At 39.5% G+C, this 17222-nt stretch overlaps 1 protein-coding gene across 2 annotated transcripts; it reads left to right on the forward strand.

The window, feature by feature from the left end:
• Positions 1-1620: 1620 nt before the first annotated feature.
• On the forward strand, positions 1621-15900 carry LOC124399286 (serine/threonine-protein kinase DCLK2). 2 transcript variants are annotated; one of them, XM_046870128.1, is made up of 16 exons: positions 1621-2792; positions 5798-6150; positions 8407-8539; positions 8862-8954; positions 9052-9134; positions 9602-9677; positions 10294-10396; positions 10530-10587; positions 10784-10903; positions 11342-11488; positions 11692-11825; positions 12412-12586; positions 13403-13483; positions 14009-14086; positions 14197-14218; positions 14307-15900. In XM_046870128.1, the coding sequence occupies exons 1-16, from the start codon at positions 2390-2392 to the stop codon at positions 14321-14323; spliced, it is 2076 nt and encodes a 691-aa protein (XP_046726084.1). In that variant the 5' UTR covers positions 1621-2389; the 3' UTR covers positions 14324-15900. The 2 variants fall into 2 exon arrangements, with proteins under 2 accessions (XP_046726084.1, XP_046726085.1); XM_046870129.1 differs by having other exon boundaries at positions 2658-2792; positions 4223-6150.
• Positions 15901-17222: the final 1322 nt, after the last annotated feature.

The raw sequence follows: 17222 nt of genomic DNA on the forward strand, positions 1-17222 counted from the left end.
ACCTACACCTATGCTTTCACATACAAACACCCCACACACACACACACACACACACACACACCCCACACACACTTTGCTACACTCCTCCACTATTGTACACACACTTCCTTTACAGGCTTCTGATTTTGTATGAATGAATTTTTGCTTCCTGTTTTATTTGACTTCCTATTTTATTCATCACACACTTATATAGCGGTGCAAACTCACATTTTCTTCCACATCTGCTGTGTTTAGCACTGATGTGAGATGCTACATGATAGACTTCGAATACAGAGAAACGCTATCCACAGCTGAATTCATACTACAGTGAGCGATCCTACATGGAATAGAAGTTCACCATGTAGACATGTATATTGGTAAAGTGCTTTTTTCTTGATTAGATTTGACAATCAGCTTCCATTCTTCAAGTGCTTCCGTACTTCTTATAAATAAACCTGAGCGAAGTTCTAACACTATTTTGGTGCCACCGCAAACCTGAAGATAAAATGCGGATGTGAGAAATCGTTGTGTCTGGTATAAGTGTGAAACTTTTGTAGTGTTTTCCTTTAAAAAAAAAAATAATGGCAAGATGGTTTGATAATAGTAGCACAAAGCACTTCATCTTATACCACAGCACTTTTTCAGCAATCATAACTTTTTATTAATTAGAGAACAATATCATATTTTATCAACGACCCCTCATAATTCTCATGATACTATAAAATCACGAAGCACAAAGTCTTCTGTTGTGAGGAAATGGACCATGAAGATTCCTTCTGTAGGTATTCACACATCACAAATGTACACCTTAACAAAAATTAGACATAAGTTGTGAGCTATAACTCTTGATTCGATAACGTACCGTTAACGTAGAACGAGTGCTTTAATTGTAATATAATATAGAACAACCAATAAACTGACACCGAAATGAGCTCTGTGGTATAAAATATTATAACGCAAAACAAATCTCAGATACGACCGCTGTCTAAAATGTGTCCCAAATCTCACAATAAGTGCTAGCTCGAGGTTAGGTTAAGGTGTTTAATGCTGAAAGGTTTTGTGTGATATGAAATGCCAGATATTACCAAGCTGTAACTGCTGGGCCCCTGAGCAAGGCCCTTAACCCTTAAATGCTCACTTTAAAGGATGCAAGGATGCCGGAAATGTGATGCAAATAAAGTATATTGTCTAATGTTTCCTGAATATTGTGGTGAAACAAAGAAATAAAGGTCAGCATTTCCAACATTGTGTGTTTGTGTGTATTTTGTGTGTTGTGCGTGGTGGGCTCAAAGGTCTGTATAATGATAAATAACATTACAACATAATAGGGATACTGTGTAGTATAATTGAGCTCTTAGCTATACTGTGTCTGGACAGTGATGCTAACACGCGCACAGTAGTGATGTGTCGTTTGCGAAAGAGCCGTTACTAAGAGTCGATTCTTTGACATCTGGCATCTGGTATTCTTGAATGCCAACCAAACGACTTTTATCTAAAATGTTATAATGTTAAGAGTTTGGTCTTTATTTGTTTGATTTGGTAGCTGCGGTTCTGTATTCAGTTGTTGATTTATAGGTTTGATTAAAATAATAAACTGTGTGAGCATACAAACAAGGCTTTTGTGTAACACTGAATATAAATTGCTAACAACACACAAACTATTCATAATTGCTAAATTTAAAATTAATAAATTAAAGAAGGCTCAGAGTAATAATAAATGAAAAGAAAGTTGGGAGCTTCTAAGGGAGCCGAGCGAAAAGAGCCGAATCTTTGAACAGAGCCGGTTCCCTAGTTCTAGCACTAAGACCCAGCGGACTCCAGTCTCTAGGCAGAAGCCGATGCGCGCTCCCGAACGGCGCGCTCGCCTCCTGCGCGCGCCTGGATGAGAGGATCTGCGCGCTCCCGTCAGCGGCCATGCTGTTGCCCGGTCACAGCGCGGCGCGCCCAGCACCTGCACGCAACGAGCATCCCATCCGTTCGTCCTCCACGAGGTCCTTCAGAAGCGGTTTAGATAAAGCCAGGAGCTCGTGTTATCGTACCAAGCTTTCACTGAAATCGGATTTGGGGATTTGGGGATGAAATCGGACTTGTGGATTAATTCTTGGTGAGAGCGGCGGCGTACCGGATGATGGTGATGGTGATGCTGATGATGATGTGTGACCTGTTCATGGAATAAACTGCTGAAAGAATATCAGGTGCAGGTGTAGGTAGAATTATTGTGATTCCTCAGTAGATCATGTTTACGTGCAGAACGACGCCCCTCGCTCAGAGGGGGTCACGGTGGTGTCTGAACGCTCTCCGGTAAGGCGTGAGGGATCTGCGCGTTGTGAAGCCCCGGGAGCCGGTGACAATAAAAAGCGCATCGCATCGCTTTCCTCGACCAAAAAAAAAAAACGGTAACAAAAAAAACATGGCTTTGAACAGAAGCATCGAGCTCGAGCACTTTGATGAACGGGACAAGGTCCGGCGCGCGACGCGTGCCACCGGCACCGGTTCTCCGTCGGGGTCCCGGGCGAGCAGTCTGGTGCCGAGCCCCGCTCAAAGCGCCAACTGCAGCTTCTACCGGACGCGCACGCTCCGCGCGCTCAGCTCCGAGAAGCGCGCGCGCAAGGTGCGCTTCTACCGCAACGGCGACCGCTACTTTAAGGGGCTCGTGTACGCGGTGTCGAGCGACCGCTTCCGCTCCCTGGACGCGCTGCACGCCGAGCTGACGCGCGCGCTCACCGATAACCTGCACCTGCCCCAGGGCGTCCGCAACATCTACACGGCGGACGGCAGCAAGCGCGTGACGAGCCTGGACGAGCTGCTGGAAGGTGAGGACAAAAGGAGCGCGCACGGGGGAAACGTGCACGGGCCTCAACGACACCGAAAGCGCTGAAATGATTAGTGTAATTAGTTCGGATTGATTTATATCACTAATCTAACGGAAATGAATACACAATTTACACCAGTAAATTATAAATGATTACATAATATTAATAAAAAGAATTCACACAACCACAACCCATATTACTGCAAAATTAATAAATAGTATATAATCAGGGGTTTTGGCATGCTGCATGGGTGGTACCCTAAAAAAAAAAAAAAAAAGATTCATGCCACCCCAAATGCCATTCCAAATCCGACTCAATTCTTGCTGTAATTCTGCTGAATAATAATAATTATAATAATAATAATAATAAAATGGTACATATGTTGAATATGTACTCAGGGTTTCGCCATGCTGCATAGGTGCCAAAAATCATGCCACCCCAATGCAATTCCAAATCCGACCTATTGCTCAATTCCTGCTTAAATTGTCTGAGACATATAAAGCTTGTGCTGGTCATTTTTATCTTCATGATCATCATCTTCATTATCATCATTCCTGCCCTTGTGTAACCTATAAAGCAATACAGCAACCTCGTCCTCTACACAATCAGGTGCTGTAACCCCTTAAGTCTAAAATCCTAGGCACGTACAGTACTATGCGACTTTAGAAGTAGCCAATGAGATCTTCAGTACGGTCACCATGGTAACCCGGCGAATTCCGTCCAACAGAGAGGGAATCCAAATTTCATTCTGCGTGAGGTTCAGCTAAGGGCAGACCAAATGTAAAACCATGGACCTGGCTAAGATTAGTGGACACACACACACACACACACACACACACACACACACATACAACCTCCCCCCCTGTTCACACCCACCCCTGGGTAATTTGCTGACAGCAGCATGTCTGGTCTGACAGTGTTGTAAACACACAGGCATGAGTGATGCTAATGCAAAACGCATTGATTTTAATCCATGAAATTGATTTGTCATTTTCCAAAGCAGATATTACTTTAAAAAAGGACTCCAGTCTGTTATCCTGCAGCTATTTGTGATACAAAGCTTAAATCTTTTTATGATTTAGCATCCACTATATTCAAGAGTATTAGAGATTCCTTTACTTCCTCTGATAAAAGTTAAGGAATGATTGTATACAAAATTACAGCCAATCATCACTATTCATTCATTTCTCATTACAACACATATTCAGTCTGTATCCTCGTTCATACATGCTTGTGTGTGTTTCTCTGTCGTCTTGCTGTGCTTTCATTTTCTCTAATCCTTTATATGCTTAGAGTTGCAGAAATCCTAAATATGACATTGTCTCATCTCTCTCTCTCTCTCTCTCTCTCTCTCTCTCTCTCTCTCTCTCTCTCTCTCTCTCTCTCTCTCTCTCTCTCTCTCTCTCACTGTCTCACTGTCTCTAATGCAGCAGAGTAGCACAAAATGACCCCACATACACCCTGTGGCCGGGGCGGGGGTTGCCAGTCGTTTTCAATCCCTGCTTTGCACTTTGTCTTCTTTATTGTCACACTTGAAACCCGATTCCTTCACGAACCACAACTACCTGCTTTTTCACTGAAAAGACCGACCTGAACCAATTCCACCTTTTATAGGGGTGGCATATAATTCCCTTTCCTTATATATTCAGGTCACAGCTGTGTGAAGTGACATAGAAATAAAAAATAAAAAGTTGAATCAATTCCTTTTTTTAATCTGCCTTTATGAACAAAAGGGCAGTAATTTATGTACATGTAAATATAATGGGCTAAGTAATAAGAATTATGTATAGAATATATTTTAAGTAATATATTCAGAATAAATGGAGGCTGGAAATTTTTATTTCTAGTGTGTTCCAGATGTTTGGTACAAACAAACAGCTGCTTCACAGGTTTTTCGAATCGTTTTTGAAGTTAGATATGCAATATTGTAAAAGACTTCTGTAGGAATAGATAACCTTTAGACTGAAATTTGCAACATATATTTGGAGCCATCCACAGAGCACGTATCCAAAGTGATTGATTTTGACATTAAGTGCCTTGAATAGCATTTAGATCAATACCAGGGAATACATTTACGTAGCAGTAGGATTCTCCTACAAGAAAAGGAAACCAATCCATACAGAAACCACAGCTGTTGTACAAATATACAATCAGTTCAACCTTTTATTGGAATATAAATATATTTAATCTTTTATATTTTATTCCCAAGCCTGGTCCAGTCCATTAAAGAAATGTTTAATGCGTGAACTTCATTGAAAAAACGTCTCCTTTCATTTGAGCTCCATTCAGATTTCATTGAATCTTCATTCTTTCATTTTTGAGTTGACTTTCATTTGACATTCATTCGATTTTTATTAACCATTTATTCGATTTTCATTCTACCTTTATTTGACTTTTATTTAAATGAGTTTGACTTTAATTCGGCATTCATTTAATGTCCATTAAAGGTTCTATTCAGCATTTATTACATTTCATACATTTACATGAGTCCATTTTATTGGATAATCAGCACATGTTCATTTGACCTTCCTGAGTTCCTTTTGACTTTTTTAAGTTATTCTGTGACTTAATTATCATTTGACTTTGGTTCAGTTTTCATTTGACTTTTATTTTATTCATGTTCCATTTATCAATTGACTGACTTTCATTTGGCTTTCATTTGATCTCCATGACTTTCATTAGACTTTTTTTGGTTATTACCTGGACTCCTATTTGACTTCTATTCAACTTTTGTATAACCTTCAAATAACCTTTTTTTTTTTTTTTACTTTTCATCAGATGTTCATTTGACTGTTATTAATAGTCCATTAAAAAGACTTTCATTCTATTTTCACTTTGACCTTCCATTTGACTTGAATATTCAGTGGACTTCTATTTAATAAAATTACTTATTACAATTTTTGTTTTGTTTTTTGATGTGTGTTTAAGAGTGTGTGAAAAGCTTTTTGGAAAGTTAATTTAACAGTGTTATATAATATACATTTTTTAAATGTTCTCGCCCGCAGGTGAGAGCTACGTCTGTGCATCGAACGAGCCCTACAGGAAAGTAGACTACACTAAGAACGTGAATCCTAACTGGGGCTCTCGGCTGGCTGGAACAGGATCAGTAGCTGGGGTGGTCCGTCAGGGTACAAGCGGGGGCCAGCGGGGCCCCGGGGAAGGTAAAGAAAGTAAAGACTTTATCAAACCTAAGCTGGTGACGGTGATCCGGAGCGGTGTGAAGCCACGCAAGGCGGTTCGAGTGCTGTTGAACAAAAAGACAGCTCACTCTTTCGAGCAGGTGCTGGCTGACATCACAGAGGCCATTAAGCTCGACTCTGGAGCCGTGAAGAAGCTGTACACGCTAGATGGCAAGCAGGTGGGTAGGAATTTCCATGTGACGTGACGCGTACGAATGTGCACAGGATATGAATCCGCTTAGGCTTTGTGCTCGTGTGAGACGTACAGTGATGCAACCGCCATTAAAAGTCCACACTCTTGAGAGGAATGTGTGATACTACAGTATTTTTAATACTAAGCGATGCAGGAGACTATTTGTTTAGTTAAAACTGTCTGCAAAGATGGCAGTTCTCTGCAGATAGCTGGGAGTGGTAGCTCTGGGGTTAAGGTACTGGGTTACTGATCAAAAGGTTGGGGGTTTTAGCCCTGGTATCGCCAAACTGCCACTCTTGGGCCCTTCAGCAAGGCTTTTAACCCTCTGTGCTGTATCATGGATGACCCTGTGCTCTGACCTGACCTTCTGAACAAGCTGGACAATATCTGTAAAAAAATGTCACTGTGTTGTAATGTATATGTGACAAATAAAGACTGAAGGGGAGTTTCTGACGCTTCATGATGACTATAATTTTGGATTGTAGGCTTTTTGCATGGAAAGAAATTGGCAAATTGTTTTCTTGTTTTTGTTAAGTGGCATTACAGTAATAGTAATATAATAGTAATGTTTTCTGTTGTCACAAAAAAATCAGTGGCTGGTCCTTTTGAGTCACATGGCATCTTCCAGGGAATGTAGACAGTTTCTGGCCAGACCCTAAACCAGAAATTTGAATTTTATTGCTGTCGATATGAAAACCTGAATGCTTTTAGAAGATTGGAGGAAACTGGAGAGCTGTATAAATAAATTGTAATGGTTGTGGAGAGAACATGGAGAAACAGGATGCCCCAGGGTAACGAATGAAGCTTGGACCCTGGAGACTCCCCCCCCCCCAACCCCCGAAGCAGCTCACTGTACCACATTGTCACCCCTATTCAACACGAAATGGAATTAATAATTCAAGTCACTTGGCTTCAGTCTCAGCAGCCTACATTGTGATTAATGCCATTTCTGAGCACACCAACAATACTGGCCCTCATCCTACACACCAAGGGGTCTAGTTAGACCCTGAGTGTGCATATAGCACTGTAGCGACGGTTGTTTAATTTAACATGCTCAATCAGTTTGAACAATGAGGTGGAAGAATGTAGAAAATTTCCCTACGTTCTTCATCAGCGTGACACTTGCTGTCCTCAGTATACACTAATAATCAATATGGTAAGAGCATAAGCTTACTAAGCAGTGTGTGTGTGTGTGTGTGTGTGTGTGTGTGTGTGTGTGTGTGTGTGTGTGTGTGCGTGCAGGGGAGGTGGGGATGCAGGAGAAGCCCAGTTTGGCTCTGGCTGCTGGCCAGTTGCTATGGTAACCATTCTCCGCTCCTCTTGGGTGAACTCCCATGAATGGCTCAGCAGAGACAGAAAGCACACAAGTTGGTGCCGTTTTGTGTGTGTGTGTGTGTGTGTGTGTGTGTGTGTGTGTGTGTGTGTGTGTGGTTGAGGAGAAGGCTAAGGCTCATTTGTATGCCACACATTTTTTTACTGCAGAGAAGGAGGGGATTCCTTGAAAGACTTAAAGGGAAAGGTGGGTCCCCATAAACCAAGATGATTGTTATTTGGGGAAAAAGTCCTGATAAACCACACATACCAGTATAGAGGTGTGTGTGTGTGTGTGTGTGTGTGTGTGTGTGTGTGTGTGTGTGTGTGTGTGTTTGAGGAGAAGGCCAGGGCTCATTTGTATTCCAAACACTTTTTTTTTTTTTTTTACAGCAGGGAAGGAGGGGATTCCTTAAAAGACTTATTTGTTCTTTGGCGAGACGGAAGTGTTTTTGTGTGTGTGTGTGTGTGTGTGTGTGTGTGTGTGTGTGTGTGTGTGTGTGTGCACGTGTCTGTGGGTGTGGGTGGGTTGTTCTATACCTTTCTGTGCCTTTCAAACTAAATCTGCTGGTTTCTTATTGCAACTGCATCTGCCTCAATGGAGTCTCACTGTCGAACTACACACTGTGTATAAGAAAGAAACCCGAACTGGAATCGGGAGAGTGATTTACCATTTTGTGTTAAGATTGTGTAGAAAAAGGGAGCGAAATTCAATTGTTGTGATGTTCTTGCTAGATCATAATACTAAATAGTTCACACCGAGCTGCTCACAAGTCACAATTCAGTCACACCTCAGAGTGGAAGCTGAAATCTGTAATGTAATTAAGGGGTAATGGTCAGGGATACTGGTCTGTTTGTAAAAAACTTTTTTAGTGTATGATGATATGTTTAATATTAGAGACGAATTTGAACTGACCTTCTGTGCCTCTAGCTGACGAACCTGCAGGACTTTTTCGGTGATGATGACGTGTTTATTGCATGTGGTCTTGAGAAGTTCCGCTATGCCCAGGACGATGCTGCAATCGGACACGCGGGGAAAGCATCGGCCACCGCATTTGTTAACGGTAAGACGTTGGGGTATATACAAACATGCAAAATCTATGTTAAGTTCAAAACCAAGAACTGGCCAAAATAGTAATGTATGTGTAATTGGCTGATTTTCTTTTGTTATTTCATTTATTTATTTATTTTTATATCGCCTTCTGTGGTCATAGTTTGCTCAACAAATCAGCAAGACTTATTGCTCCTAAACCAACCACTTATAATATACCAAAACCCATGCAACTAATATGTTTACTTCATCAGAAATCTTTGAGTTTTTGTTGCTAATCATTCAGAATAGACAGCCCAGAGTTCATAGTTTTGTTTGTTCTGTCTCTGCTTTAGAGTGTAAGATGAAATCATCAAAGTCATCAGCTCCTATTAAGTACGCTGTCCCGAGAAGCTCCGGCATTTTCAGGTCCAAGTCACCCCTGTTAGGTAAACATGAAACGTTCACAGAGATTGGACATTTTGAATTTATTTTGTGCCCATTCCCCTGATGGATGACCAGCTTGTCTTCTTTCTTTATTTCCAGCCAATGAAGTGCCGAGAAGTGAGAGCCCGACTGCGAGGTCATCGAAGTCGCCAACGAGCCCAGCAAGTCCATGCAGTCAGAAAGTATGTCAAATATAACTCTATGAAGGCTTCTGAAGTGTTTGGGAAATCTTCAAAACATATACATTGTTGTATATGCAAATACACAAAAATGGGTTAAATAGCATTCATGTGAATGGTTATGATCCAGTTCTCATGATACACTTCATATCATATCTGTTTCATTTCATCACGTAATGTCAGCTTTTACTTATTATTTTTACTTCCTGCTTAATGCCACGCCCACATCCACTTTTTAGTGGAGAGAAGCTTCACTGTTTATATAGTTCATTACATATGAGGATGTCTCAAGCTTTGAGATCAATTCTCATCAATCACAAATCAAGCCTATGCTATTCGTTTACAGTTTTGCATTGTGTGTGTGTGTGTGTGTGTGTGTGTGTGTGTGTGAGAGAGAGAGAGAGAGAGAGAGAGAGAGAGAGAGAGAGAGAGAGTGATTGATTGAAGCTTTCTCTGTCTGTGCTTTGCAGATCTCTTCCCGTCATGTATCTCCCTCCCCTCCCCCCTCCGGAGAACTAAATGGAGAAGAAGACTTGAGCCTAGAAGGTAAATCTTTCTCTTCCTCCCTCTCCCTCCCTCTCTCTTTTGCTCTCTCTCTCTCTCTCTCTCTCTCTCACACCCACACACACACATACACACACACACACACATAGAATGACAGAGAGAAAGGATTAATGTATGCAGTGTAAGTGAGTGAGTGATGGAAAAAAATGTTAATTTGCTGAGCAAATGAATATGCAATATCAGAGTGCATGCGCATTGGGGTATGAAAGGCTTGCGGCATGCTGGCGGAGATTGGGAGGTGATGTTACACACAAATTATCATCACTAAATAGCATCACACAACCTTCCTCAAATGAAAAATCCACCCTGAACAGCTTTTCAATGAACATCATATTTAACTATTGAGCGTAAACGACTTTCGATTCAATCACCTGCTGATAGTGTTGCAAGTGTGGATGATGAGAATACCGCACCGATCGACAAAAAAGCAGCAGAATTGATAAACATCTTTCATATTTTAGGGTGAAGGGTGGATGTTTTGTTAAACGGTAAATGCATTGTATAGTCTAAACATCTAGTCTTATTATATATTCATCTTCCCCTGCATTTCTCCTTCTCATTCTCCCTCTTACTCACGCCACCCCATGTGGTGGTTTAGTAAATGGAAATAAACCGCAGTCGTCCATCATCACTGAAAAATACGACGTGGGGAAAGTCATCGGAGACGGAAACTTTGCAGTGGTCAAAGAGTGTGTGGAGCGGTATGGAACTAAAGCACACACATTATTTGTTGTGTTCTGAAGCTAGATTTTGAATCACAAGGGCTCGGTTATCGGTTATATATATGATTGTGTGTGTGTGTGTGTGTGTGTGTGTGTGTGTGTGTGTGTGTAGGGCCACTGGGCAGGAGTATGCACTGAAGATCATAGACAAGGGAAAATGCAGTGGGAAGGTGAGCTATATGTTAATTGACTATGTGGCAGCAGCACAATGAATGACATCATGCAAAGATTTCGTATATGAGACTGGAAATTCATTGATTGTACAAAATCTATACTTGATTCTGATTGGTACAGGTGTTGCTTATTTAGTGGTTAGTGAGTATAGTTAAATATAAACTGTTCTGATTGGTGGTCTCTCATTTACAGGAGCATCTGATAGCCAACGAAGTGGCGATATTGCGCCGGGTTCGGCACCCCAGCATCATCCTGTTAATTGAGGAGGTGGACACGCCCACAGAGCTCTATCTGGTCATGGAGCTTGTTAAGGTACTTTGCATCCTTGGAGACATTTGAAGCAGAATTTTGAATTGGGTAAAGAGATTTGGAGGAAGTTGCTGTTGGAGTTTTTGGGATAGAATCACGTAACATTGCAATTTTCTAGTATTATTACAGTGAAAAATATGTGGGAAAAAAAAGCACTTCATGATAAGCAATTATTGCATTATACATATCTGAAAGCATATTAGTTTGGATTGTCAGCCTTTTAGGATTATTGCTGATCACGCTGTACGAGATTATCCCTAAATGCTAATGGTGATAAAAAAATGTTTAATTAGAATCACTAAAAAGGAAACATTTGGCAGATTTGGATGTCTGGCATGTTTCAGAAATGAAAAAATACACAGTCATTAACGGTACTAACTCTTTATCCTCCTTTTTGCACCGATTTCTTTCCGGAATCATTTGTGTTCGTGCATTTTACAGGGAGGAGATTTGTTCGATGCCATCACCTCGTCCACAAAGTATACAGAGAGAGATGCCAGTGCCATGGTGTACAACCTGACCGGGGCTCTCAAATATCTGCACCGCATGAGCATAGTGCACAGAGACATTAAACCAGAGAATCTACTGGTACACACACACACACACACACACACACAACAATCTATGGTACACTAATATTTGTGCAGCGGATAAAAAAATTTAACACTCACATTAAAACATCAACTCACATTACTGAAGGTCAAACACACACACACATGCAGAATGTACCACAAATTCGTTACAAAATATATACAAAACTCATACATGTCTGTTTTTGTGTGTGTGTGTAGGTATGTGAATATCCTGATGGTACCAAGTCTCTGAAATTGGGGGATTTCGGTCTGGCCACTGTAGTGGAAGGACCACTCTATACTGTGTGTGGAACACCCACTTACGTCGCACCTGAGATTATTGCAGAAACAGGGTACAACTGTGTGTGTGTGTGTGTGTGTGTGTGTGTGTGTGTGTTACTGATGTTAAACAACATTAATAATATCCAGAGCCTGGATTTTTTAATTGGACACGTGTATATATTATATAGTTGTAAGACTCTGTACTGTACATTGATGACTGATATACAGAGGTGGAAAGAGTAAAAAAAGATTCTACTCAAGTTAAACTACTGTTGCTCTAAAAAATTTTACCCAAGTATAAAAAGTAAAAAGTAAAAATAGCTAATTTAGTCAATTTACTCAAAGTAACATTTACAGCGGGGGGGTGGAGTGGATTCTAGTGTAGTTAAACAAAAAGACAAGGCGATATGAATCTCAAACTAGTTGTTTTTAATTGGAGGAACACCCTTAAATATTAAGTTTAAATAAAAAATTAATAAAATTAATAAAATACAGTCCATGACTTGAGTCTAATATGAGTTATGCAAGAAAAAAAGAGAATAATAAAAAACTTATTATAATGTTATTTACGATAATGAGAGAAATCAGATTCAGAATTCAGAGAGTAAATGCATGCAGTGAACAACTTTCAGTTCAATGGCATTTGTCCGTCTCCAGGTATGGTTTAAAGGTGGATATCTGGGCAGCTGGTGTGATCATGTACATCCTCCTGTGTGGTTTTCCTCCATTCCGGAGTGAGAGGAACCAGCAGGAGGAGCTGTTTGAGCAGATCTTACGGGGACGACTGGAGTTTCCTGCCCCTTACTGGGACAACATCAGTGTCAGCGCCAAGGTCTGCAACTAACACATGCCAGCACACATCAACCATCTAATACGCACCCAAACAGTAATCCAAACAGTCTCGCCACTATGAACACACACCAAAAAGGTTAACTAAACACCAACACACTGACCCACATTACCTCTACAATAGGGATGGTAAGATCCAGCGATTTGCATCAGTGCAAGTAAACAAATGTGATACATCAATTTTAAAACGTGTGCATCGGATACAAGTTGACATTTGTATCACGATGCATCGTTTTTTGACATATTTGCATTGGTAAAAACAATGCTTTTATACATGATAATTAGTAGATGCGATTTGTTTTTGCATTACAAAGGCCTGCTTGTTAAAGGGACATGCGTTAGAAGTCGGAAGGCATTCAAGTAAATTTATGATTTGGTGTTCGTCTGAACCAATGAAATAAAAGCAAACTGTCTGTACCATACTGAATTGCAGAGCATCATTTTTTCCCCATTGCATCGTATTGCATCAAATCGCATGGTGTTGAATCGAATCGAAATTGGATCTCACTAAATCATAATTGGGGTGAATCATATCGTATCGCATCGGTAGCTGCTTCATATTTATGTTTAATGTATTGTAGCTTCGGCTATACAACAAGATGCGAATCGGATCAGACTCAGTTATGGAGATGCACATTTCTAATATACACTAAAAAACTTGCCCACACCAGCACTAACTCTTTACAACACACAACTATACACCAACATATAATGTTTCTGTCACACACAATTATACCACACCTATACAAAAGATGGTAAAAATGGTATAAAATTCATTTGTATCCATGTTTCTTGACAGGATCTGATTGGCAAGATGCTTCAAGTGAACGTGAGTGCACGCTACACAGCAGAGGAGGTTTTGTCTCACCCATGGGTCCTGGTAAGTGACACACACACACACACACACACACACATGTATCCATCCATTCTCACACTTTAACATACCTTTAATTCTAACTTCATGTAATTCCTTACTGTACCTCGGTAGCTTATTTTTTTTGCTCATCTGTACTTTACTGAAGTATTTCCATTTGGGAAAAGTTAATCTTCAATACATTTTAAAGTCAAATATATGTTTTGAACTTGTGTTATTTGGGCTTGGTGTATCTACTCATCACCAACATAAAGTTTAGCATCAGTTCAACAGCAAGCGGAACATTTTGAGAGGAATAACTGATGAAAGAAACTCCTGACTTGAATTTGCCACAACACACGTGGCCTTATTTACACCATTTTTGTTTTTAAAGTAGTTGAAAAAATACTACTTGATAATTGGGCTTATGATAATTGCATTAGAATTCAATCAGTGCTTGACTTAATAATATCATTCTATTAATAGATTGGTGTGCTGAGAGTCCATTTCCCAGCTTTACACTCACTATGATGTTTGCATGTGTATGTGCAGGATGATGCCATGCTGGAGAACAATGTGCCATCAGATGCGCTCAAAACCGAACCTACATCTGAAAGCGCTGAGACGCATGTGAGACAACTAGCATAATTAAAATGTTATTTTCAGCAATGTATCAATGTTAAATGCAATATATATTACAATATAAATTATAATACAAATTTTCCTTCCTTATATTGCAGTTGGATGAGCTGCAGAGTAATGGTAAGAGCTAACATTCTCAAAAATCTATCATATTCGTAACGTGTGTTCTGATATTAATAGTACTTTTTTTGAATGTGTTTTAACATAGAGCAAAGCCCAAGGTAGACAACAAGAGGACCAGCAGAAGACAAGACCCGCTCACTCAACAAAACACAAAAAGGAATACTTTACCCGGAAATGCTAACTTGGCCTACAGATGCTAATTAGCGTCAACAATAATGCTGTCTCTATAGTCGCGCGCTAGTTTCTATTTTGTAGCTAAGGGCCGTATTCAGAGTTGAGCAAATCTAATGTGTGGTATCATCATACAAAAACTGTGTCCTCAGACCTCAGATTTACCCACATTTACACATTGTTGCATTGAATCTTCGCCTCCAAGTGTCTCAATAATGAATAGCAAATGCAAAAACCCAATTTCTATTTCCCGTTTTTCAGGAGCTCCTATTTAAACCATAGATGTCAAACTCAAGACCCGCAGACCAAATCTGGCCCACCTGTGCATTTTACCTCACCCACAAGAGCTTCAAATGCACATGATTGTCTCAAATAAGGTCTATGCTAATTTTTAATGCAGATGACTCATAAACTACGTCTCCCACGACTCACTTTGACTTCATGGCCCCACGAAGTGACGTCCTTCAGCGAACAGACATTAGAAATATCAACAATCAATCCCAATATGTCCAAGAAGAGAAGTTGACACAGAAGGAAGACTTAATGCAGTTTTAGTGGTGAAGGAGTACAATATACGTCTGCATTTTCACACCAAACATGAAGTAAACAAGTATGCTAAATATACCCTTCAAAAAAAAACAAAATTGTTTAAAAATTAAAAGGCAGACTGCAATTCACAGCAGGAAATGTTTTCTAAAGCTACAGCTAAAAACATTCAATCTGAAACAATTTAGTCTACAACTTTGGCCCTTATGAGTTTGGCACCCCTGGTTTAAACCAACACTGGTCTTGATGTTCAAAATCCCTGTTTTGGACAAAATATGTCAGAATCAACATTTTAATCATTCAAATAGCTTGTTCTTAACCAGGTGTATAACCCGACTCTGAATACATGGAATCTTTCCCTTTTTTGGGACTCTGAATACGGCCCAATGTGAGCGTTTTTGGGTGAAATAAGACTTTCAAAGCTGGATGCTCAACTCAATCCAAATCCACTGAGCTGTGATGAATTACACCAGACCAGCAAGATCGCTCTCCCGCGTTCTACTTTCTCACGTTCTCCTGACCCTGTCTTATTTGATTCCGTCAAGTCCTTCCCTCAGCTGAACAAACGTTTCGTTTCCTGCTATGGACTTTTTTTTTTCTTTTCTTTTTAAGAGGGCTGAACCAAATTGCACAACAATATGAAGAAGACCAACACCTGTATTTCTCAAATCTCCTGGCCTGCGATCAGGGCTCCTGGTGCGTGATATCTCACAGATTCTCCAAACAAACCAGCAACCTCATTTATACTCCGCTGTGCCATTCTTAGCCTATCGTTTTTTTTGTTTTTTTTTCTGTATATACAGTCTCTCGATGTGAAAAAAACATTGATCCAGAGTCAGTAGATTGATCCATTTTAGTATACATAGAACTAGGGCTGGGCAATTTGATATAATATTGATTTCGTCATCAATTCTATCCTGTTCCGCCTTTCTGAGATAGGCATTATGCTTTTTTTTTTTTTAATATATATATATATATATATATATATATATATATATATATATATATATATATATATATATATATATATATATATAATATAATTTATTTTATTTTTCAATTTAAAAGTTGTATCATTAAAATGTCAAAGTTGTACATCACATTTAATTTAAATTGATTTGTATTGTAATTTTTGTATTATTTTAAACAATTCGTCAGACGTCCCAATTTTTCTGTATCAATACATCGTAAAACATGCAGCACGTCGAAGAAAATTGCGATACAATATTATCATCGTATCGCCCATCCCTACTTAGAACCTTCAGCCGGTCCTTCAGTATCGAATAGACATCTCATTTCTTACATAAAAACACATCCGATTCCGTGTGCAGCACCGAAGGAAGCATCCGAAACTTTGTGTCCTTTGGCAACCTGAAATGACAAAGCGTTTAATTTGCTTGCTTCATGCCAAAACGTGAACGGGATTTAAAGGATGACGAGGACCAAAATGCAGTAATGTCGATGTGTGTCCATGAATAGGCGCCTTGTAGTCTTTCTCAAACGTAGTAATCCATTTTTTTCCCTAATCGGAAATTGAAAAGAAAAAAAAAAAAAAAGACAAAATAGGAATGCAAATGACATGGAATGATTCTCATGTGTGTGTGTACCAGTATTAACTTTTTGTACCATGATTTAGGCCAAGTGTTTTCTGTCTACACTGTAGGATTGTTATCTCATGTTTTACTTTGTACTGCGACAATACATCATTAGTAGCTGGAAAAGAATGTGTGTGTTTCTTGAAATGTACATTTATAAGTATTGGCGTATCGATATCGATGATACAGGACTTGGTATCGGATCGAAAGGAAAATAAGTGGTATCGCTTATCCATAATGTCGAGTTCGATCCAACAAAAGAGCTACTGTTCTGTATGTGAAAAGAAAATGTTAAAAAAGAAAATAGAGTAAAATGCAAAAAATCCGCTATTGGTCGACCTCTAGTTATTAATGTTGCCTAATTGTTTGTTAGACTTACCCACCAACCATATGCATAAGTAAATGTTTTGATTTTAATAGCAATTCATATGAAAAAAATGAGTAATAATGTTCTATTAATAGGCTGTATAGATCTTGAAAAGTAATGCTCATTTGTCTGTATAGTGCATAATAAAAACTAGCATTAGGAGGCATAATGAATACATTATAAATCATAAAATCTTTACAATAAGTCACACCAGTCTGTGTAAATTTTCTGTTCCAGACTGACCAGGCCACCATTAAAAGAAAGGAAAAACTATGTGGCCCCTATTAAAAGTTTGGGCACTTTGGATGATCGTTTGTGGGGG

Source organism: Silurus meridionalis, chromosome 16 (assembly GCF_014805685.1).
Source record: "Silurus meridionalis isolate SWU-2019-XX chromosome 16, ASM1480568v1, whole genome shotgun sequence".
Lineage (NCBI taxonomy): Eukaryota > Metazoa > Chordata > Actinopteri > Siluriformes > Siluridae > Silurus > Silurus meridionalis.

Excerpts from the sequence above, each read along its gene's own strand:
- LOC124399286 (XM_046870128.1), top strand. The coding sequence starts at position 2,390 with ATGGCTTTGAACAGAAGCATCGAGCTCGAGCACTTTGATGAACGGGAC. Across the intron at positions 9,135-9,601 it reads CAAGTCCATGCAGTCAGAAA|ATCTCTTCCCGTCATGTATC; the intron begins GTATGTCAAATA and ends TGTGCTTTGCAG. Across the intron at positions 14,087-14,196 it reads CTGAAAGCGCTGAGACGCAT|TTGGATGAGCTGCAGAGTAA; the intron begins GTGAGACAACTA and ends CTTATATTGCAG.